The 21,736-nt window shown below is 58.3% G+C and overlaps 5 protein-coding genes across 6 annotated transcripts in view; 4 read left to right on the forward strand and 1 right to left on the reverse strand.

The window, feature by feature from the left end:
• KMT2A (lysine methyltransferase 2A) overlaps positions 1 to 3,249 on the forward strand; it is a 46,185-nt gene extending 42,936 nt beyond the window's left edge. The window contains exons 30-36 of the mRNA XM_056860426.1: positions 350 to 535; positions 751 to 825; positions 1,291 to 1,465; positions 1,726 to 1,833; positions 2,088 to 2,171; positions 2,373 to 2,502; positions 2,970 to 3,249. Coding sequence (XP_056716404.1) covers positions 350 to 535; positions 751 to 825; positions 1,291 to 1,465; positions 1,726 to 1,833; positions 2,088 to 2,171; positions 2,373 to 2,502; positions 2,970 to 3,245 — 1,034 coding nt within the window. The 3' untranslated portion in view covers positions 3,246 to 3,249. The remainder of the gene's footprint in view (positions 1 to 349; positions 536 to 750; positions 826 to 1,290; positions 1,466 to 1,725; positions 1,834 to 2,087; positions 2,172 to 2,372; positions 2,503 to 2,969) is intronic.
• ARCN1 (archain 1) overlaps positions 1 to 21,736 on the forward strand; it is a 281,523-nt gene that overhangs the window by 254,894 nt on the left and 4,893 nt on the right. The window contains exon 2 of one of the 2 annotated variants that reach the window (XM_056860430.1): positions 21,539 to 21,559. In XM_056860430.1, coding sequence (XP_056716408.1) covers positions 21,557 to 21,559 — 3 coding nt within the window. In that variant the 5' untranslated portion in view covers positions 21,539 to 21,556. Of the gene's footprint in view, positions 1 to 21,532; positions 21,560 to 21,736 lie in introns of those variants that run through there. The other variant, XM_056860429.1, reaches the window with a different exon arrangement.
• Positions 8,193 to 9,973, forward strand: TTC36 (tetratricopeptide repeat domain 36). The gene is made up of 3 exons (XM_056860823.1): positions 8,193 to 8,322; positions 8,959 to 9,144; positions 9,591 to 9,973. The coding sequence occupies exons 1-3, from the start codon at positions 8,208 to 8,210 to the stop codon at positions 9,971 to 9,973; spliced, it is 684 nt and encodes a 227-aa protein (XP_056716801.1). The 5' UTR covers positions 8,193 to 8,207.
• TMEM25 (transmembrane protein 25) lies at positions 12,663 to 16,807 on the forward strand. The gene is made up of 8 exons (XM_056860824.1): positions 12,663 to 12,723; positions 12,822 to 13,079; positions 13,185 to 13,463; positions 14,726 to 14,857; positions 14,934 to 14,964; positions 15,205 to 15,305; positions 15,473 to 15,541; positions 16,734 to 16,807. The coding sequence occupies exons 1-8, from the start codon at positions 12,663 to 12,665 to the stop codon at positions 16,805 to 16,807; spliced, it is 1,005 nt and encodes a 334-aa protein (XP_056716802.1).
• IFT46 (intraflagellar transport 46) lies at positions 18,324 to 21,558 on the reverse strand. Its single transcript, XM_056860825.1, has 11 exons — positions 21,383 to 21,558; positions 21,050 to 21,222; positions 20,512 to 20,893; positions 20,337 to 20,411; positions 20,144 to 20,237; positions 19,795 to 19,923; positions 19,567 to 19,688; positions 19,321 to 19,387; positions 19,108 to 19,168; positions 18,884 to 18,969; positions 18,324 to 18,419 (listed from the first exon to the last, which is right to left on the reverse strand). The coding sequence occupies exons 1-11, from the start codon at positions 21,556 to 21,558 to the stop codon at positions 18,324 to 18,326; spliced, it is 1,461 nt and encodes a 486-aa protein (XP_056716803.1).

Raw genomic sequence — 21,736 nt, forward strand, 5'->3', positions numbered from 1 at the left:
GAGCTTGGGCCAGGGCTGCTGCCCTTGGGAGAGACGCTGCCCCGCCCCCTGCCGTGAGGCTAGGCGTATTTAGTGCATGAGAGCGGCTTGCCGGCTTAGTCGCTTTTTCCAAGGAGCCCAGGGCGGTGTCCCCAGATCCCCGCTCCTCTGCCTCTTTCTCACAAAACACAGCTGCGAGGTATGTTATTGCCCCCAAGCCCCCTGCCCCCCGTGAGCATTCTGGCTGAGCTGGGGTGTAAGCTTCCGCCTCCCCTGCCTGAATCCCCCTCTCCGCCCCCCACCCCGCGGTGATGTCGATGGATCTCTGGGGTGGCTGAGGACTGAAAAGAGGGGCCTGTTTTTCTTCCAGATGCCAGAGCTGCAGAGGACGAGGAGGAGGAGGAGGACGAGGGCCCCTTCAGCTCCCCCCTCATCTTCTGGCTGCAGCAAGAGCGGAAGAGGAAGGAGAGCCTTGCGGAGAGGAAACCCAAGAAAGGGCTGGTTTTTGAGATCTCAAGTGATGACGGCTTTCAGATTTGCTCCGAAAGTATCGAAGGTGAGGGCAGGGGGGTTGCTTTGGTGGCAGCGCCAAGTGTGCTCATCTTGTGCCAACTTGTGACCCCCAGGGTCCCTCCAGGTGCTGTGGGGGAGCCCTATCCGTAGGAGGCCTCAGCTTGGAGGGGTGCCCGTCGCATCTCGGGGTGGCTTTCTGGCTGTGAATGGGAAGCCGTTGCTTAGCGCATCATGCCTTGCTCTTCTCTCAAATCTCAGAGGCCTGGAAGTCCTTGACTGACAAGGTTCAGGAGGCCCGCTCCAACGCTCGCCTGAAGCAGCTGTCTTTCACAGGTAGCAGCAGCACCAGCAGCCAAGGGGGAGGGGAGGAGGGGCATCCCCCTTCACCAAGGCTCAGGTTCATTTCACGAGCAGCTCCCTCAGGGCCCCCAAGGGCAAGGGGGGCCCTTCCTGGATGGCTTTTGTCACGAAGCTCGTGGTGGCATGGCACACCCAGGCAGGGCCTGGGACCACCAGCCACCCTTGGCACAGCCCACGCCTCCTCAGGGTGGGGACGTGCGTCTTCTGGAGGCTGGTCAGCTTTTAAGGCCTCTGCCAAGGGGGCCGTTTGGTGCCAGAGCTCTGGTGACTCCAAGGCTGGGCACCGCTGCTCCCACCCCCAGCGTGAGCCTGAGGCAGGCCTTGGTGCCGGGACCCGCCCCTTGCTGCTCATGCTGGGGGCCGAAGGGTATATCTGCTCTGGCTCGGCCTGGGTGGCTGCCGGTCATCCTGCATTGACACCAGGTGTGTTCCTTGCAGGTGTGAGCGGGCTAAGAATGCTGGGCATCCTCCACGATGCCGTCGTCTTCCTGATTGAGCAGCTCTCTGGGGCAAAGCACTGCCACAACTACAAGTTCCGGTTCCACAAGCCCGAGGGAGCCAAGGAGCCCCCTGTGAACCCACACGGCTGTGCCCGGGCGGAGGTGCACCGAAGGCAAGCAAAGCCTCCCTCTCCGGTGGCCCCAAGGCAGGAGCCTCGGCAGCCCAGGCAGTCCTCCCAGAGGGCGGAAGCACAGGCCGCACGCAGGGTGGCGGGGAGGAAAGGCCTTGAAGAAGTGAGCTGCCTGGGCTCTGGGAGTGTGCCCGGGAGGCTCCCGGGAGCTCTGGGCTGACCAACAGCCAAGAGGGCGGGGGGAGCGTTTGTGACTCCTGAAGGAGCCGGCTGCCCTAAGCCTGGTCTCTTCTGACCTTCAGGAAGTCCGCCTTCGACATGTTTAATTTCCTGGCTTCCAAGCACCGCCAGCCGCCTGAGTACAACCCCAATGACGAGGAGGAGGAGGAAGTGCAACTGAAGTCTGCCCGGTACGTAGCGGGCACAGGGGCGAGTTGGTGTGGCGGGGGGTGGAGGGCTGGAAGACTCCCCGTAGACCTTGGCTGCAGGCCTGGAGAACAGAACTCTTCCAGCTGACTTATAGGCCAGCCCCTGTGCAGTGTGCAGTGCGTTCCGGTGCGGGGAGTCCAGCAGCATGGGGCTTGTTCAGCCGGGAGCGGGGCTGAGCGACGTCCTTCCCACTGCCCTGGTGGAGAGGGCTCTGACATCGCCTCTCTTTCCCCAGGAGGGCCACCAGCATGGACCTTCCGATGCCCATGCGGTTCCGACACTTGAAGAAGACTTCCAAGGAGGCAGTTGGTGTTTACAGGTAGTTAGAGGCAGTCTGGTCCAGATGAAAGGCGGGCAGGCGGAGGCGGCAGAGGTTGGTCACAAAGAGACTGTGAGACCGGCAGAAGGCTGTGCAGTAGAAGCTGCCTGGACGGGGGTGGGGGTGGCGTTTCTCCGCTTTGGGGCCCAGAACGGTTGGAACACCTGACGCTGCTGGGTGTCCTGTGCTCTCTCTTGCCAGGTCCCCCATCCATGGCCGGGGCTTGTTCTGCAAAAGAAACATCGATGCGGGAGAGATGGTCATTGAATATGCCGGCAATGTGATCCGCTCCATCCTGACTGACAAGCGCGAGAAGTACTATGATGGCAAGGTGAGCTCCAAAGGAGGAGCCTCTCTGGCAGGGAATTGGGGTGGGGGGTGGGGGGGCAGGGCCAGGGGGCTGCTGCTGCACAGATCTGTGACCGGAACCCACAAGCGGCCATCTTGGCCATCTCAGATCAAGGCTCGTAGTAGTCTGGTTGCCTGGTGAAGGTTCCCAATTCAGGAGGGGAGAGATCTCCAGGGCTCCTGCAGGGCAGGTTCTTTGGTAGCCCTGCCTGTAACTTGGCGTTGCCGGGGCCACAGATCAAAGAGCCGTAACGCTGAAGGGGCCGGGGCCCGCCCTCCCAAGGCCTGCACTTTCGGGCATTCCTGCCACGTTTGAAACCCTGCGTGGGGCGTGTTCTTGGGGGGGGGCTTCCTGTGAAGCATGTGGCATTGCAAGTGCTCTTGTGGGGGGGAGAGGCTGCCCCTCCCTCGGCACAGGTGCCAGCTGCCCTGTCTCTGCTTTCCGCCTAGGGCATCGGCTGCTACATGTTCCGCATCGATGACTCAGAGGTGGTGGACGCCACCATGCACGGCAACGCCGCCCGCTTCATCAACCACTCGTGCGAGCCCAACTGCTACTCCCGGGTCATCAACATCGACGGGCAGAAGCACATCGTCATCTTTGCCGTGCGCAAGATCTACCGTGGCGAGGAGCTCACCTACGACTACAAGTTCCCCATCGAGGATGCTGGCAACAAGCTGCCCTGCAACTGTGGCGCCAGGAAATGCCGCCGCTTCCTCAATTGAGTAGGCCTGGCTGGCCGCTGCGGTGGTTGGGCTGGGGGCTTGCGTGGCCCACACCCCTGGCAGGTGGGGCAAAGGCACCCCTCCAAGGCACTTGGTTCCTCCCAAAAAGAGGGTCGTCGAGATGGGCGGGCAGACAGTGTGCTCAGGCCGGGTCCGCTGAGCAGGGTCTTAGCCGGAGCGTGGACTTGGCTTGCCAGCAGAGACACGAAGCCATGGGCCACTGCGGATGCGCTGAGTGCGGAGGAGGGGGTTTCCCTTCTGTGCTGCTGGGAGTCTCTCCTGAACCGAGGCCTGGCTGTGCTGGCTGGGGGGGGGGCTGTTACTCTGCTCTGGCGGGCGCGTTTGTGGCTTTGCCTCAAAGCAATACCTGTGTGAGAGCAGAGGTGGGGGGGGGGGCTGCAGGCCAGTCATGCTACAGGGAGCAGGCCGGCTGCCTGCTTTCTGCTCCCCAAGCAGCCCCCTCCCCTTCCAAAGCAGAGCCTGCAGAGAGGGGGTGTTGTGCCCCCGCCTAGAGCATACCCAGGGTTGCGGTGGGGTCCACGGCATACCCGGCTTCGATGGCAGCCTCCAGCAGACCAGGAAGCCTCCGAGCCGGTCAGGAAACCCGATTGTGATGATGCCGGGGACGGGGGGGGGGGGCTTGGCACCCCTTTGAGAGCCAATCCAAGCAGCGCCACCTCCTTTCCGCCCCTTCTGTTACCACCTCTCAAATTGCATCATTGGATTTTACTTGGTTCTGTTTACAGTTTTAGTATTTAAGGTTTTGTAAATGTAAATAATTTTGTATATTTTTCTATGAAAAGCACTTCGTAGGGAAGAAGAGCACTTGTGAGGCTATTTTTTCAACTGTGGTGTCCTCCTAGTTTAAGAGACTGTGTTTTTGATTTGGGCTGGGTGGCCGAGGGTGCCGCTGGAGCCCTTCCTGCAGGGTTGCTTAGTGGCTTGACTGGCCCAGTGTCTTTGGCGGGACCACGAAGGGCCCTGTCCGGTGACACCTGGCGAGGGAGGGGGTTACCACCGCCCCTCGGTGGAGACGGGGAGCCCCAGGCTGGGCCCTGCTGGGGATGGGGGCTCCCTCTGCCCTTCTTGCTCCTTCTGGTCTTGGGAAGCTTCCGGCCTGAGCAGGCCAGCACCTCCTGGCACCAGGGGCAAAAAGCCCCGGCGTGGAGAGTCTCCTCCGCTGGAGGCCCTCTGGCACCAGGGCTCTTCCAGGCCAATAAGCACACTCCCTGCTGTCCGCTCGCATGTAGCCCACCCGCCATTTGCCCGGAGGGGGCTGCCCAACCCTACTGAAGCCCTGCCCAGCCAGAGGGGAGGGGCATGGTGTGGCTTCACACTGGCAGTCTGTCTGCTCCCTGTTGGAGGGTGGGGGCCTCTGCCCTTCCTCTGGTTGGCAGGGGCCTGGGCACACAGGAGGAGGTCTGTTGCGTGGCCTTGAGTACTCTCTGAGCAAGCTGCCCGGGGGGGCGGGGGGGGAGAGAGCCGGCTGGGCTCGCTGGCTGCTGCTGCTGCTAGATCTGTCCCAGCTGCTGTGAGCGGCAGCCACTATGGCCAGTCACCCTGTCTGTTAGCTGAAGAAGCTGGGGGGTCTGCCCTGGGGGTGGGTCCGTCGCTCCGGCTGACTTTGCTTCTCTGCACAAGGGGAGGGGCAGAGCGAGGCCCCCTCCACGCAGCTTCCCAGCGATATGAATGTATATTTCTAAGGACTGACAGAGATCATGATACCTGAGAATAGGAAGACTCAAACCTTTAAGGTGTTTATTTTTTTAAAGGAAAAGCGGGTCATTGCAAAGGGCTGGGTCTTTCCTCCGTTGCAAAGCAATACGGGGTTCTTCTGCCAGATGTCCTTTGGGCAGAATCATGTCATTTGCCCCCTGACTGCTGGTCCACCCCCTCCCCCACACACACACACCTGCAAGGTTTTATGACTATAAATACGGTATATATAGGAACTACTATTGTAATGCACTGTGTCTTGAAGCCTGGCTTTGAATTCTCTTTAACACTATAGATCAAGGTTGTGTTGCAGTCAACAGGCAGGCAGGCAGCCCAGGGAGCCAAGGGCCTCTCGGGGGGGAGGTGGCTTCCCTGCCTGAGCCCGCTGCTGGGAGGGTCCTCGGCAAAGAATTCTCCGGGCTTTTCCATGTGATCAGTCGATATGTGTACAACTTGTTTCTCTCTTCCTGCTGGGCTCCTGCCTCGTCGGGCGCCTCCTCGGCTGCGTCACGTGTGCTTTCCTAGTATCTGCAGCTGACACGCTGCCGCTTTGCCTCTCAGCCAATGAACTGTCCTTGTGGTGTTCCTTTGATTCAGTGTCAGTAGTGAATAATTGTTCCAGGTCGTGCAAATGCTCCGCTGCAAACACAGGGTTCTGTTCCAATCAAAATGCAACTTATCATGTCAAACCAATCTTCAGTTTTGTTTTCCTTTTCTTGTGTTCTTCCAAACTGTTTGGATTTTTTTTCTTTCAAAAGAGGAAATGTGTCTCTAGTGCGTCAGTGTTAATTCCCTGCCATGCCAGGGATGAAGGAAGTTCTTTCAATGGTTCAAGAAATGACTGAATGTAAAAAATAAGTGTATATAGTTGTAAAAAAAAAGGAGTTTTTAAACATGTTTATTTTCTATGCACTTTTTTATTTAAGTGATAGTTTAATTAATAAACATGTCAAGTTTATTGCTTCAGAGAATGGTGTTTCATTTATTGCTTGGGGCACAGGAGGTGTGTTGTTCCCCCACCCACCCCGGCTTGTGTTGTGCAGAAGACGAATGGGGCTTCCACTCTGGGAGGCAGGGTTTCAAACAGCCCCTCAGCTGTGAATCTCACCTGGACCCGGTCATTTTCTCCTACCTTTCAATCTGACTTGGATGTAGGGATGCCCATTAAATTTGCAGATGATACTAAATTGGAAGGGGTGGCAAATACAGCAGAAGGCAGAGCCAGGATAATCTTGACAGGCTGGGAAACTGGGTTAAAACTAATAACATGAATTTCAACAAATAAATGTAGAGTTCTGCATTTAGGTAGGAAAAATCAAGTGCATGGTTATAGCATGGTGGAGACTTGTCTTTGCAGAAGTATGTGCAAAAAGGATCTAAGGTTCTTAATAGACCATCTAGGAGTCTTAGTACACTGAACATGAGCCAGCAGTATGATGCAGTAGCTAAAAAGGCAAATGCAATTTTGGGCTGCATCAACAGAAGTATAGTGTCCAGATCACACAAAGTGAAGGTATCACTTAACTCTGCTCTGGTTATACCTTACTTTTGGAGTACTGTGGTCAGTTTTGGGCACCCCAGTTTAAGAAGGATGTAGACAATATGGAATGTGTCGAGGGGAGGACCGTGAAAATAGTGAGGGGTCTGGAGACCAAGTCCTCTGAGGAAAGGTTGAAGGAACTGGGTATGTTTAGCCTGGAGAGGAGATACTGTAGCCATCTTCAGTATTTGAAGGGTTGTTCTACAGAGAACGGAATGGAGTTGTTTTCCGTTGCTCAAGGTCAGACCAGAACCAACAGGTTGAAATTGAATCAACATTAGGAAAAACTTCGTGACAGAGCAGTTCCTCAGTGGAACAGGCTTCCTTGGGAGGTAGTGGGCGCTCCTTTGGAGGGTTTGAAGCAGAGGCTAGATGGCCATCTGACAGCAAGGCTGATTCTGTGAACTGAGGCAGATCGTGAGAGGGAGGACAGGGAGGAATGGAGCCAGTGCTTGGCTCTTGTGGCCCTTTCTGCATGCCCAGGGTAATGCTGATCACCTCTGGGGTCAGGAAGCAATTTTCCTCCAGGCCAGACTGGCCAGGGATCCTGGAGGGTTTTTTGCCTTCCTTTGGTCACAGAGGAGTGAGGTAGTTGTGAATTCCCTGTGTTGTTGGGGGGGGGGGTTTTGGACTAGGTGACTACCGAGGTCCCTTCCAACTCCTATATTTCTGGGTTTCCCAGGGTAGCTGTTGTCACTTGCTCCTGCTTGCTCTCCTTACAATAAGGGTGGGATAAAAATAATGAAATATACTAACAGCTCCCCTCTCACTTCCAGAGTGGTGCCCCCCATCCCCCCCCCAGGAGGCAGTTTTCCCCACTCCCAGCTTCTGCTCAGTTGGGGAGCCCAACTTCTCGACCCTTGCATGGACACAGCCAGTCATCTGGACCATGGGCCAAACTTGGGGGGGGGGGGGCGTTAGGGTTGGTCCCAGGCCAGCTAGGGGCCCTCAAGACCCGGGAGGCTTCCTCGCATCAGAGTGAATCAAGGAGGAGGCCCCTGGCTAGGAGGCTGGCTTTGACTTGGCCCAAGACAGGATCCTTCTCACAGATGGGCAAAGCAGAAACAAGGCAGAACAGGAAGGGGGAGGCTGGGCGGCACACCAGTGGGAACGGGGGGGGGGGGCTCCGCAGCAGAGGCGCTTTGTCCGTCAAGCTGTTCCACTCCGGGGGACTGATGGGCCTTTGGGAAGGGAAGAGTTGTTTTGTTGTAGACCATTTCTGTGCCCACCCCTCCAGAGAACCTGCTTTGAAGTAAAACATAGTAAGAACATAAACTCCACACAACTTGTAACAATTAATAAACGTAAAAACCCAGGCAGAGCTTTAAAACAGTCCTGAATCAGTCATCTTTGTTTCTTAATTAAAAGTTCTGAATTCTTTCTTCAGCCAGTGTTTGTGGGGCAGTGGCTGGATGACCTTGGTCCACTCACGCTCTCTCGGCCCCTTGGGGAGAAAGGTGGGGTATATCCCTAAAGAGTATAAGAAGAAAAAGGGCTCCGGCTCCAAGCCCTCGTCCAGCTCTGCACTACCCTTGTGGCGATGCAGCCGCCACAGCCGAGGGCAGGATGCCCCCCCTCCCCGGCAATGCCCAGCCCCTCTCATGGCCTCTGGGCCTTCCCCACTGCCATTGGCTGTCTGGGGGCCGCCCCCTGCCGCCTCCCTCGTCTCTGGAGCAAGCCCGCCAGAAGCTGGGGTGTAGATCAGCATGGGAACAGCCGAGGCCAGGGCCCTTCTGCAAAGCCTCTTCCACCCTCCTGTCCCACTGGGGGTAGCCAGCCCGGAGGAGGAGGAGGAGGACTTGCCACCACCACAGGAAGCAGGTGAGCTGGGCAGAAGGCCTTGCGCCGGGTGCTGGCCACACTCTCTAGTCACTGGGCCTGGGGGTGAATGGGGCAAAGGTCCACCCTTGCAGTGGCCCAGTGTGCGGGGCTTGGCCCACCGTTAGCAGGTTCATCTGCCTGCTGTTCCTAAGGCAGTTGTGGGGCAGAGCAGAGGGCCGCAGGGGCAGGGGGCTGTTTCCTGACCGCTGACTTGAGCCTTTCCACAGAGGCACGTTTTGTGTGGCTGCAGCCAAGGTTCCGGCTGCAGGGGGAGGGAGCAGCATGGGCACCAGAAAGCATGTGTGAGGAGGGGGGCTGTGTGGGCCTGCCCCACACCTCAGCAGGATGTGCAGCTGCACCAGTGAGGAGGCCCTGCTTCGGGGGGGGGGCTGCCTGGGGCATGGTCTGCACGGCTGGTGTTGCTGGCTGGTGTGGCTTGGCTGCCCCCTGTGGCTATGGGGGCCTGTAGCTAGATGGCTGGCACCTGGGGTCCCCCACTGGCCCAGGATGGCTCTGAAGGCAGGGCTCCATCTGCTTGTCTTCTGTGTAGTCCCCATGCGTGCCTGCTCAGAAGACACTGGATGAACAGCCATTACAGGTACGTGCCGCCCGGTTTCCTCTTCTCAGACCCGGCAGGACCATTTGCGCCAGAGCTGCTGGAACAAGCCATCAATCTGGAGCTCCAGGGGGTTGCAGCGGCTGAGGCAGGAGAGGTGGATGCCGCCCTGGAGAGATTTGGCCAAGCCATCCAGCTGCTCCCAGAGCGAGCCTCTGCCTACAACAACCGGGCACAGGCCCTCCGCCTCAAGGGGGATCCAGCAGGTGAGAAGGCCGGGCGTGGGTCTCTCCCCCCATCCCATCGGCTGCTGAGAGTCAGGAGGGGGAGCCTGTCACTCAGCAAGGGCCTCGCACCTCTTCGGGTCACTCCCCGGATTGTTCCTTATTGACTAAGGCAGACCTGTGCTGCAAAGCCCCAGAGCAGGCTTGGAGTGGGGTTCTGGCCCCAGAGTGTGTGTGTGTGTGTGGGGGGGTGCTCCTTCAAAACTTCACAGTTGTTGACAAACTTATCCCCCCCCCCAGATGTTTGTCAATGGCAGCCCATTCTCAAGCTTAACAACAGAGCATCCTCCCGGGAAGGTCAAACAGTTGTGGGGGAGGGGGCTCAACACCATCACTGGCCATTAAACCAGCAGCGTCCCTGCCCAGTCTCAAGATACTTCTCTCCTCGCCTATGTGTCCATTGCTTGGCCTCTTCTCCGTTCCCTCAGGAGCCATGGAGGACCTGGACACCGCTCTGGAGCTGAGCAAGGGGGCTGGCCGGGTGGCCCGCCAGGCATTTGTACAGCGGGGGCTCATTCAGCGGCTACAGGGGCATGACGAGGCTGCCCGGAAAGATTTTGCACAAGCTGCCCGGCTGGGAAGCACCTTTGCACGCCAGCAGCTGGTGCTGATGAACCCCTACGCAGCCCTTTGCAACCAGATGTTGGCGGCAGCAATGAAAAAGCTGTGTGGCCCGGGCAGCCTGAGAGAAAAGCCCTGCGAGGGGGGAGGCCACGGCTTAGGCACCGCCTTTGGCCTGCAGAGCAACCCTGGCTTGGCCAAAAGCCACCTTGACAAGGCCTCTCAAGGTGATGCATCCCATGATGCGTGAAGCTGATGGGTTGCGACTCCTTGGCACAGGTCGGGCGAGAAGCACCACCCAGTTGGGATCTCGCTTGCTTGCTAGGAAAATGTGATTAAAATGAAATTATTTTTGCTGCTGAGTAACTTGTCAAGTGCGTAACCTCTGTTGGGCAAAGGTTGGGTGCCAACCCCCCAGCATCTGCACACAAAGCTGCCTTTGCCTGCATCAGAACCTGGCTCTATCAAGAGGCATTTTGCCCCCTCTGCCTGGTACAGTTCTGCTGCCTCCCCCGCTAGCTGCCTCTGCCTGGGATGCAAACAGCCAAATGCTGCAGGCAGAGCCTTTCCCCTGGTGGCCCCGGAAGACGAGCGCCAGGGCTTCCAGGGGCAGCTCTGCGGAGAGGGTGGCCAGGTCCCTCTTCGCTACTGGAGGGAGGTTTGGGGGCAGAGCCTGAAGAGGGCTGGGTTTGGGGAGGGACTTCAACGCCACAGAGTCCAATTGCCCAAGCGGCCCTTTTCTGTAGGTGAACTGATCTCTATCGGCTGGAAATCAGTTGAAATAGCAGGAGATCTCCAGCTAGTACCTGGAGGTTGAGGAGAAAAAAGACACCACTGCACAATTATCCAAGGATTTAGAAGCTAGTACAGGAGCGAAACACTACATAAACAAAGTGCAAATAGATTTATAAATAGCTATGTGCAATTCATACATTATGAGACATTATATACACAAAAAGACCTACAAGAAGTCATTCATAAATATTCATATTTTAAATGTCCAAACAAGGTACACATTCTTCTTCCACAAGCTAATCTCATGTAGTCCAATGGATGCCAATAGTAATGGAGAATACGGCCGTTTCAAATTCTTGGCAATTTAACAATTCTTCTTCAGTCCTTCCTATTCATATAAATGGTTTAAAAATTCAAATTACAATCATATTATGTCAATAAATATTCCAATAAATAATCCAATACAATTACTTACAGAAGGCATCTTGCAAAATTTTGTACCAAGCTTTCATTTTGAAATAGTAGGTTATGATATATGTCCCACCACGGGTAACATTCAGGTGCCAGTCCCAAGAAGGGTAAAGAAGCTCAGTGTGGGAATACAATAGTATGATTTACTAGTTGCTAAATAGCTAACCGGTGTGTGAAAAAAAGGAAAGAGGGGGAGGGAGGGAGGGAGGGAAGAAAAACTCCGGTATGTATCAGCTGTTTGAGAAACATTCTTCCGTGTTATCTTAAAGGGACCTGTCCGGTATTAAAGGAAGCATGATAAAAAGGAGCCATAGACTTCAACAGGTGAATAAAATAAGCTTCTTTTTGTCTTAATAACTTTTCTCTGTCTTGCCTGTCAAATCTTTTAGTCTTAAGTTGCCAAATTACAAAAGAGCGCAGGTCATTCTCACTATGCCGAAACCGAAGATGTTCCACTACAGGGGCTGATGTTATGCCTGCGCGTATTCTGGACCTATGTTCAAGGATCCGTGTTTTAATTGATCTAATACTAGATCCTGTATAAATTTTTCCACAGGGGCACAAAAGGCAATACACACAGTATTTCGTGTCGCAATTGGTAAAGGAGCGAAGTTGGAAAGAAAAACCAGAGTCGGTTCTTTTAAATTCCTTAACCTCCAAACAAAAATTACAAGCAAGGCATTGATGACATTTAAAATGCCCTCGAAGCTTATCACTGTTAGGCTCAACATATGTATCCGAACGTACAAGTCTATCCTTAATTGAAGAAGTTTTCCTATAGCCCATCTTTGGAAATTCCTGACAGCCAGGAATGTCGCTGAGTAAACGCCAGTGTTTTGGGATGATATGACTACTCTGTCCCGATAGGTGTGTATGCTGTAAAGCAAAAGGGAGTGTTGGTTCCTTCAACCACCTGCTATGATTTTTATAGCACCATTCTTGCCGATCTATATGTCGGATTCCATTTCGAGCTGGTGATCTTACTCTCGGGGGACAGCCCTTGTGGGTTAGGGCTGTAGACGACGAGGACGCGGCCGCTTGAAAGTCTTGCTGAGCTGTGCTATGACGCTTCCTGCTCACAAACTGCCCAGAGGGCAAGTTGTGTCTCAGGTGCTTGGGATGAAATGAATTAACAGGCAAGGAGGCGACGCTCACTTGTGCTTCCTGGGAAGAGCGGTAGCGGCCATCCGGCCGGCCATAGGGCGGCCAAGCTCCCCGTTCTCCCCGCGATGGGCCCCGGCTCTAGGGCCAGGGCGCACACGCCCCAGGGGCTGAGCAGGGGAGAGGCGCCGAGAGGCGGGCCAGCCCGGCCTGCCCTCGCCACGGCCCCGCTGGCTGGCGGGGGCGGCGCCGGCAAACCGCCCCCCGCCCGCCCGCCCGCCCGCCCGCTGCGCGCCACTGCCCAGCCCGCGGCCTGGGAGCGGCGGGGCGCGCGGCCTCGGCGGCCGGGCTGCAGGGAGCGCGAGCCCGCGCGCCGCAAGACGGGCTGCGCGGCGCGAGGGGCCGGGGGAGCCGCCAGCCCTGCGCCTCCCGCCAGCCCTGCGCCGCGCCGCGCCGCGCCGCGCCGCCCCCGCGGGGTGGGGGGGCCGGGATCGGGCCGGGCCGGCCGCTGCCCGCCAGAGAGGCGCCGGCGCCGGGCCAGGCTGCAGCGGCCCCCGCCAGAGCCGCCTCCGTGCCCGGTCTTGGCCTCGGGGCAAAAGGGGCCCCCGGGCCGCCCGGCCTGAGCCAGGGGGATGGCGGCGGCGCGGCGGCGGCTGCTGCTGCTGCTGCTGCTGCCGGCGCTCCTGCGGCCAGGTGGGTGGGGAGGGGGGCGGCCCGGCGGGGAGGGGTTGTGGCGCCGCTCCGCCCGGCGCCCCCTAAGCCGCGTCCGGCTCTGCTCTGCTCCCGCGCAGGCGTGGCGGAGCCGGAGGCCCCGGGCGAGGGCCGCGCCTTCACGTGCCTGTCGCCTGCGCCCAGCCTGTCGTGGTACCTCGACGGCGAGGGGAGCGGCGCCTCCAGCAGTCCTGCCGCCTTCGAGGAGAGCGGCGGCGGCGGCGGCGGCGGCCCCGTGGTGGGGACGGCGCGCCGCCTGGACCGCCGCCTCAACTGCTCGGCCGTCGACCCGGCCACCGGCCACGAGTCCCGCGCCGCCGTCGTCCTGCACGTGCAGTGTGAGTGGGGCGCGCGGGCGGGGGGCGCGGCAGGCGCTCTGCGGCAGGCGGGCAGGCAGGCAGGCGGCCGGCCCGCCCGCCCGACGCCCTTGCTTTGCCTTGCAGTTCAGCCCGAGCTGTTGCCGGTGGACGGCCGCGCCGACGAAGGGCGGGGCCCCGGCCTGCTGCTGGTGCTCTTGGTGCTGGTGCAGGCCAGCCCCCCGGCCCGCATCACCTGGGTGGACGCGGACGGCCGCCGGACGGTCGACACCTCCCACTTCCTCATCGTGGACGCCAAGACCTACCCCTGGCTGAGCCGCCGCGCCGTGGAGGTGCAGCTGCGCACCTGGGCCCGCAACGACTCCCACGCAGCCGGCCGCGCCAACGCCTCTGCTCTGCTGCCCGGTACGGGCCTGCGAAGCGCCGCCCAGCCCCAGCGCCCCTGCCCAGAGGAGAGGGGGCTTCGCTGCGGCTAGGCGGGCCCAGGCGCTCTTCCCGGGGCCCTTGCTGGCCTGCACAGGGGCCCCGGCAGCCCCCAGGAAGGGCCAGCCGCCCAGGGGAGGCCCCCGGCTGCACTTCCGACAACCGGGAAAAGGGTTTTACAATCAATGAGATCGAAAGACTAAGGGAAGGGGTTAATAATATAAACAGGGGGCAATATAAGGAATTACTTAGAAAATGAATTCTGCAGTGGTAGAGGACACCAGCACAACTGGCTTGCATCATGGGGGGAAGAAGCCCTAATTGCAGGCATTGTGGAGGGAATAAAGGTTGGTATTTACATATGTGGTTAGAATGTCTATAAGGTTAAACTTTTTTGGGAAATGATTTTGAAGAGAATGGAACAGCTTTATAAAATCAAGATTAATTTGGATATAGACGTGCTATTTATGGGTGTAGTGGGACAGCAAAGAATAACTGGAAATACCCAGGAACTTTGTAAAGCTATGATCCTAGCAGCACAAGCTACAACAGCAAAAGGCTGGAAAGAAGCAAACTTGTGAATGTTAGAATGATTATTTATATGAATATATATAATCAGATATTGTTGCACAATTGGCTAAAGATTCACCGTGGGATAGTAAAATAAGGGAAATAAAGGACAAGTGGTCTCTGTACTTGAATTGGATAAAGTGCAAGGAAGTCAACCCTGATATAACTAAGAAATTTAGAAACTTGTGCTCCTGGTTAAAGATTCCGATGTGAAAATGTTGGGTGGGGGGGAAATGTATAACATAGTATGGGTTTAAATATAATGTATAACTCAATAACATTAATTAAAAAGAGAACCGGGGCTAAGCAGGACAGGGAGCCAGCGGGGGTGTAACCTTTCCAAAAAAAAAACCATTCACCAAGGGAGACTCCTTGGAACTTTTAAAGGGCCTTTTAAACCCCATCTTTCCTCTTCTAAGGTGCTAATAAAAGGGGGGAGGGGGGATTGGAAAGGGCCCTTCTCTTTCCTTTCATAGCAAAATAGCCTGGTAGGGAGCTGGTCTTGAAAAGCAAGGGCGGAATCCTCTCTGCGAGCTTCATTCCACCTGCACTGGCCTGGGTGGCTAGCTCCCTGCTCGGCCAGCATCCTGGGGCCGTGAGGACAGGCCTGCGTTAGAAGTAGGGTCCGGCACTGAGGAGGGCCCTGACTTGACTGGCGTTTCTGGCCTCCCCAGGTTTCCTGGACACCCGCATTGAACTGCCCCTCCTGGCCCTGCTTGTGGGTGCTGCTGTGACCCTGGGGGTGTTCGTGGGCCTGGGGACACTCATCAGCTGTGTGGTATACCAGAAAGGAAAGAAGGCTGCAGGTAGGAGGCGGCAAGCCAGCGGAGGCCGGGGCGGCACACCCTCTGACTGACCCAGTTCTCTGCCTTCTCTTTGCAGGACTCACCCGGCCAGCCCCGTTGCCTGCGAGGTAACCTTCCCAGCCACAGGCTCCTCCACTTCTGGCGGCAACATGGCGCTTGGGTTGCTCCCTGCCCTCCCCTGCTGGCAGCAGTGGCGGTCTTCGCCCCCTGCCTGCCTGGGCCCCAGCATGCCACATTCCTTCCAACTGGCTGCCTCGGAGGGGTCCCTCAGGAAGGTGGCCTCAGGCCTGTCTTGAGGGATGGAGAGGGGCCAGACCCTGCTCAGTTGTCTTCTGCTCTTGCCCTAGTGACTCAAACCACCTGATGCCACAAGGGCCCCGGCTGCCGCGGGCAAACATGTCCCTACCCTCCAACCTCCAGCTCAACGTCCTCACGCCAGAGCCAAAAGGTATGGGGAGGGGGGAGGTCCAGTCTTCTCATTCCCACCCTCCCTCCTTCCCAGGGCCAGTCCGGCACAACATCAGGAAAGATGCCCTTATTTCAGTGGATGGAAGGGGTCCACCCAGAAGGGCTAAGAATTCCTCCAGCCCCACCCACTATTTCTCCCCCTTACAGCCGATGGAGTGGAGGACGAGGAGGGGGCCCTCTCAGAGCCAGAGAATAGCCTCGCCTTGGAGAACAGAGGTAAGAGAGTGCTTCCGACAAAGGATGCCAGCGTGACTGGGAAGACCGTCTAGCAATGCTCTCCCGTCCCCACCTGCACATAGCCAGCATCAAGTGTGTGGCACTGGTGCGCAGCCATCACTGCCCTGGTCACTGCGCATAGCAGACTGGATGTGGCATGCCAGTCTCGGGGGGGGGGGGCGCTCATGGTGGAATATTTCCCTGCAAGAAGTGAGGGATACAATCGTTTTCCTACTGTACCGCTTTTCTGCTTGGAATATTCCAAGTTGAAATCCCAGCCTGAAGTGGCACGGCCCGTTTTGCATGTGTGAGCCAGGCCTGCGGGTGTGGCAGCCGTGGAGAGAGCAAATGCCGCGCAGGGCACAGCTGAAAACAGAGTGGGAAGAAAGGCCCCTGCACTACCATGTGCTGGTAGAAATCTCTGGGATGGCTGCGTTGGAAACCTGCGCACAACCTCTGCTTGCCTCATGTTCACAGGCACACTGAAACAGCAGCCAGACTGAGAGGAGCACGGCAGGTGGTTTTCTGTAAACTGTCCCAAGACCTTTCCCTGGGGGAAGGGAGGGTGGAAATGTCTGAAAATGAAAGTTTAGGTAAAAGATGACTGGGAGTAGATTAGGGTTGTTGTTGTTTGAGTCCTTGTAGTGTTGAGAAAGCGGGCTGAGGACTTTGTCCATCCCCCACCCCAGAACAAAGTCACCCCAAAAAAATGACAGGCAGCTGATTCAGCATGTGCGGAATCCCCCACCGCAGCCAGCGTACAAATGGGTGAAATGAAAGTGTGTGTGTGTGGGGGGGAGAGAACCCTAAAGGGACTTCCAAATATTCAGGGCCGGCCTGTCGCTTCATGCCCTGCTGGTGGGGCTTCCTGACTGTCGCCGGCTCTGCTTCCCTGACGCTTATTTAGCAGACTTCTTTACAGAGCTTATTTCTTGCTTCCGCTGGTCAGAAGAGGAGGGAGTCGTGTGCCATTTTGATCCCAAAGGGTCACTGGTAGGGAACATTTGCTTTTTAACTGCTGCCTTGACTCTGAGGATGTGCTAATGGGGGCTGGACGGGCCTTGGGCAGCAGCGACAGCTCCAGGGTCCTTCCCCCAGGAGCAGCAGGCCTCTGCCTCAAAGGGAGCCCCTGCAGCACGTACTGCCTGTGTGTGGCAAGAGGAGCCATGAACAAGTTCCTCTGCACTTGCAGGTCTCAGCCGCTTCCCCATGGTCGGGTACATCTACAGAGCATCGAGTGTCAGCAGCGAAGAGATCTGGCTGTAAGGAAAGGACCAGCACAGACCAGGCAAAGGAGGACCCATGCTGGCACTTTGGGGGAGCTTCCTCTTCCAAGAGAAGAACCAGAAATGCCAATTCCAAGGGTGGGCCCCATGTACCCTCTAAGCAATAAGCCTGCCTCCCCCCCCCCCCCACAGTGCATTTCTGGGGCAAGGAACCAGCAGCACTGTCATTCTGGGCCTGCGGGCACGGTCGTTCCTCTCTCGGCTGCTTTTCTTTTGCGCATGGATCACGCTTTCCTCACAACTGCTCAGCCTGCATGTGTTTGTGGCTGGGAAAGTAGCAGCCGGGCCTGCCTGTGTGAGAAAGGGACAGGGGGTGGAGTAACAGCAGGTGCCAGCTGGCAAGTGGGCAAAATCAACAACTGCCCGTTCTCGTGCCTTCGCTGTTGTGGCCCCCACCTTATGGAACAGCCTGCCCGAGGCGGCCAGGACAGCTCCCGCGCCCCTGGCTCTTCTGCACAGGTAATGGGGCTGTCTTGGTTGGCAAATTTCCCAGGATAAAGGGTCAGGGACCACGGTCAGTTTTGCTGCATGCAGCTTGCTGTAAGGAATTTTTGCACCGCTTAATTTGTCGTGTTAATATGTATGCCATGCCTCAGTTCTCTCTTTTTAAACTTCTGGCTGGTTCCAGATCTCTGTGGTCCCAGTGCCCCAGTTACTGAATGTCCCATTCTGTTGAATGTACTGATTCCACCTTGAGCCTCCTCTGTGAGTAAGGTTGGAGTATAAATAACGTAAATAAATCAACCAAGGCATGAAATATGTCCTTGTAGCTTCCGCGCTGTACCAATAAAATCTGCAATCCACAAATCGCCCTTTCCTTACCCCCAAAAAGGGAGTATGCAGACATGTTCCCTCCTGGCTTAAAAACCGCAGGCTGGGCTGTGCTCTCTCTCAGGGCCGGCTGAAGGTACCCCGGTGACACCATGAGAAGGGCCTTCCTTTGCCTCCGTGCAGGCAGACTTTAGAGACTGCCGGGTTCAGGGAAGAACCACCCACTGGAGTGACGAGCGGGGCGAGAGCCTGAAACGCCACCACCTGAGCACAGGATTTCTGGGTTGTTAAGAATTTATAAGCATTAGAACGTTGTCATTGGACAAAACATAACAAAAGTTGAGGCTTTCAGGCCACCAAGCACTAGCCCCCATTCCTTCCCCACGCAGCACACGGCAGGGAGAAAGAGAGGGGTGGCCTGGGAACCAAGGCCCAAGAGCTTCACAAGGGTCTCCGCTGGCCCAAACCCAGGGCAGTCGTCACAGTGCAGGAAAGGGCACTGCCGACAGCTGCTGTCCAGAACGTCGCGGTAAGAGCCAAACGCCTCACCTGAAATGGAGGCCAAGAGCTGAACTCAGGCACAGCCCTGGGGTCTTTTAGATCGTTGCAGCCATAACTGGTGGGGGGGGCATGCCTGGGGGGCCACTCTCTCGTGCTGTCTGCTGCGGTTTTGGTCCCAGAGGAAGCCTTCGGGGCTGGCTGGGCAGGCGGTTCTCTTGCATGGGTTAGGGGAAATTCAGTATGTCCGTCTCTCCAGCTAGTGAAGCAGAGTTGGAGGGAGGGCTTGTTGCCTTCTTGTTCTCTGCTGGGGCCTTGAAGTGCTGTGGAAGAAAAAAGTTCCCTCACAAAGGCCCAACATTAGACAACTTTACTCTGGCACCTAATACCTGCCCAAGCTCAGACCAACTGTTGGCAGGGGGTCAATTAGAAGAGTTGGTTTTTATATGATGACTTTCACTACCACTTAAGGAAGAATCAAACCGGCTTACGATCACCTTCCCCTCCCCACAATGGACACTCTGTGAGGTTGCTGGGGCTGAGAGAGCTCTGTAACTTGTCCAAGGTCACCGAGCTGGCTTCGTGTGTAGGAGTGGGGAATCAAACCCGGTTCACCAGATTAGCGTCCACCGCTCCAAACCATCACTCAACCACTACACCACACTGGCTCTGAGAGGAGAAGGCTTCTGGTGCATGGAGGCAGAAGCATCCCCTCTCCTCTTTTCCCCACAACCAAAGCAACCCCCCCCCACACACACACACACACATCCCAGTACAATCTTCATACCTGGGAGTTCTTGAACTCGGAGTACAGTGAGAACAGCGTATGCAGGGATTGGATGCGGCTCTTGTAGACAGGAATGTCCAGAATTGCTGGGGAAAAGCACAGCCATGCCAGAGGAGTCACATAGTCTGGCTCAATGAATGCAAAGCTGTACTTGGTTCCAAGCACAGCCAGGCAGACACAGCCCCTATTTTGCTGGAGCAGCTCCACTCACGGAAGGGACTCACCACATATCATGTCCGTGTACTCGGCAAGGCTGCAGCTGATGTCTGCTGTCGGAAGGCTCACCTGAACAGGACAAAGGGAAGGAGTGACCACCTGGTTACCTGCAGTAGCCCCTTCCTCCTGAGGAAGCCCTGTGGGAACACACCTCTCGGCCTAGTCCCCTCCCTACCAAAGACCAGGGGAGTTTACTTTCTCTTGCCAGCAGGCCTGCCTACCTTCCCTAGCAGTTCTTCAAACTCAGGAGACCACTCCTGCATCAGTGTGTCTATGTCAGGCATGGGCCTGCAAGGCACAAAAGGAAAGGAAGGACGGCATGAGAGGGCCCAGTTGCCAGAGCCAGACTTCTTGGTGCAGGAGGAGCCCAGGAAGGGCACCTGCCTACCAAACCACAGTACCCAGTGAGGAAGGGCCTCCATGTAGAGTCAGAGATACTCTTTCCCCACAGAGCGGGGGGAGCCTACCTGGCATAATGGACAGAGGCTGGAGGCTTGCAGCGATGGAGTTCACTGATGCTCTCGATCCAGCTGTCAATGGCTTTGGGGTTCTTCTCGGCATTCTCCAGGCTCTTCACTTTTACCTGCTGCTGGAGCGCAAACCAGAGGCTGGAATTCACCCAACAGCTCTTGCTCCTTGGCCCAGGGGCCACCCAGCCAGGCCCGCACAAGCTGGCTGCCTCCCTCCTCACTCACAGCCACGTTGTGCTGCTTGGAGTTTTCCGTCAGCCAGAGGGAAAGCACCGTAGGGTCTGACTGCTTAGTCGACGGTTCATCTAGCACCAACAAACCCAGGTTATCTGGCTTCCCATCTGGGCGGGGAACCTGCAACAAACAACCCGCTTCAACTCTTTTGCTCCTGGGACAAAGCCCCACTCAAGACAGTCTTCTCTGGGAGCAGCTGTCTGCCCCTGAGCAAACTTGGCGAAGAAGACCAGGGAGCCCGGCTCCTCGTGAAAGCATCCTGCAGAACAACTAAGTCGTCAGCTTGGTGTGAGATGGCCGAGAGCTCCTCCGGCCTTCCCCACAGATGCTGACGTCTCACCTTTAAGAAGGCGTCGATGTCCCCTACTGCAGGGATGAAGTCCGGGATGAACGGCCTCAGCTTGTGCTCCAGGTCAATCATCTGCGGAGAATACCTGAGAGGCGGGCAGGCAGGCAGGGTGTCAGCCCTGCCCTGCCAAGAGACAGGGGGCTGCCCCCCCTCCCCTGTGGGATGGCCAAGCCCCCTCCCTCACCTGCGGATGTACTGGAACAGGTCCTTGATCTCCAGAGAGACGGGCAGGCAGTCGTACTCCGCGGGGTTGTAGGCCCTGGAGAAAGAACCAGCCGTGAGGCAGGCAAGGGGCCCTTGATTTTGGGTGTGGGGGTGTGGGGCGCGCTCCGAGGGGGTGTCCGCACCCACCCACCCACCCCTCCAAGGGCGCTCCGTGCTCCTCGTCCTCATCGTCGTCCTCCGAGTCTGTCTCCGAGGAGTCCTCGTCCTCATCCTCCACCTCGTTCTCGCCGAAGCGGCGCTGGGGGCCTGAAGACGCCGACGACGCCCCCTTCTTCTTGCCGCCGCCGTGCGGGGGGCCGGCGGGGGCGCCCTGGGCGGCGGGCGGGGGCAGGGCCGGGACGGGGCCCAGGGCCAGGCCGCCCCCCGCCTTCAGGCGCCCCCCCTCGCCGACCCCCCTCTCCTCCTCCTCCTCCTCGTCTTCCTCGTCCTCTTCCTCCTCGTCCTCCTCCTCCTCCTCGCTGCTGCGGTCGGCGGCCACGGCCTTGTGCTGCTGTCGGCCTCGGGGCGGGCGGGGCCCTGCCGGGGGTGGGGGGGGAGAGAGAGAGAGAGAGAGAGAGCAGAGCGGTCGGCCGGCCGGCTGGCTTGCCGGCCAGCGGGGACCCCCCCCTCACACCCTGCCCCCCTCCCTCGCTCCCTCCCTCGCTCGCTCCCCGCGGGGGCCGGGCCCCCCACCTGGGCGGGCGGGGCTGGGGGCGTAGAGGCTGGCCACGTCCTCGGGCTCGGTGACGTCGAGGCTCTCGTCGTAGGGCTGGTTCTCCACCAGCCTCGTCTGCAGCGCCAGCGCCGCGGCGGCGGCGGCGGCGGGGGGGGGGGCCGCGGCGGGCGGGGGGGCCGGCGCTGCTCCCCTGCTCGTGGGGCGGCGGCGGCGGCGGCGGCGGGGAGGAGGAGGAGGCGGCGGCCTCGGCCATGGCGCGCCTGCAGCTGGGGCGCCTCCCTCCCTCCCTCCGTCCCTCCCTCCGTCGACTCGGTCGTCTCCATGGAGACGGCGGGGCACGGCCTTCCAGCCTCGCGAGAGAGTCGGTCGGGCCACGTCGCCTCGCGTGCGTCGTGACGTCGCTTCCGCTTGGCGGACGTGGCTCGGGGCCGCCATCTTGTGTGGCAGCCTCGGCAGCGGAGCGCAGCGGGAGGGACGGAGAGAGGGAGCCGCGCGGACTCGGAGCTGCCGCCGCCGCCGCCGCCATGGTGGGTCGGGGGCGAAGGCGCGGGGGCGGCACCCACCCACCCACCCACCCACTCCCGGGCTGGAGCCTGTGGCCGTGGCCGAGCCCGCTCGGGCCCGAAGGGGGGGGCGGAGGGCGGAGGGGCTGGCCGGGGTCTGCCCTTTGCCTTTCCTTCCCCCCCTCACCCCGGGCAGCCCCC

The sequence above is a fragment of the Euleptes europaea genome, chromosome 14, assembly GCF_029931775.1.
Source record: "Euleptes europaea isolate rEulEur1 chromosome 14, rEulEur1.hap1, whole genome shotgun sequence".
In the NCBI taxonomy this organism is placed as follows: Eukaryota; Metazoa; Chordata; class Lepidosauria; order Squamata; family Sphaerodactylidae; genus Euleptes; species Euleptes europaea.

Excerpts from the sequence above, each read along its gene's own strand:
- TTC36 (XM_056860823.1), top strand. The coding sequence starts at position 8,208 with ATGGGAACAGCCGAGGCCAGGGCCCTTCTGCAAAGCCTCTTCCACCCT. Across the intron at positions 8,323-8,958 it reads GCCACCACCACAGGAAGCAG|GACCATTTGCGCCAGAGCTG; the intron begins GTGAGCTGGGCA and ends CAGACCCGGCAG. Across the intron at positions 9,145-9,590 it reads CCTCAAGGGGGATCCAGCAG|GAGCCATGGAGGACCTGGAC; the intron begins GTGAGAAGGCCG and ends CCGTTCCCTCAG.
- TMEM25 (XM_056860824.1), top strand. The coding sequence starts at position 12,663 with ATGGCGGCGGCGCGGCGGCGGCTGCTGCTGCTGCTGCTGCTGCCGGCG. Across the intron at positions 12,724-12,821 it reads GCCGGCGCTCCTGCGGCCAG|GCGTGGCGGAGCCGGAGGCC; the intron begins GTGGGTGGGGAG and ends GCTCCCGCGCAG. Across the intron at positions 13,080-13,184 it reads CGTCGTCCTGCACGTGCAGT|TTCAGCCCGAGCTGTTGCCG; the intron begins GTGAGTGGGGCG and ends TTTGCCTTGCAG.
- IFT46 (XM_056860825.1), bottom strand. The coding sequence starts at position 21,558 with ATGGCGGCGGCGGCGGCGGCAGCTCCGAGTCCGCGCGGCTCCCTCTCT. Across the intron at positions 21,223-21,382 it reads CCGACCGACTCTCTCGCGAG|GGGAGCAGCGCCGGCCCCCC; the intron begins GCTGGAAGGCCG and ends CCCCACGAGCAG. Across the intron at positions 19,924-20,143 it reads ACATCGACGCCTTCTTAAAG|GTTCCCCGCCCAGATGGGAA; the intron begins GTGAGACGTCAG and ends TGTTTGTTGCAG.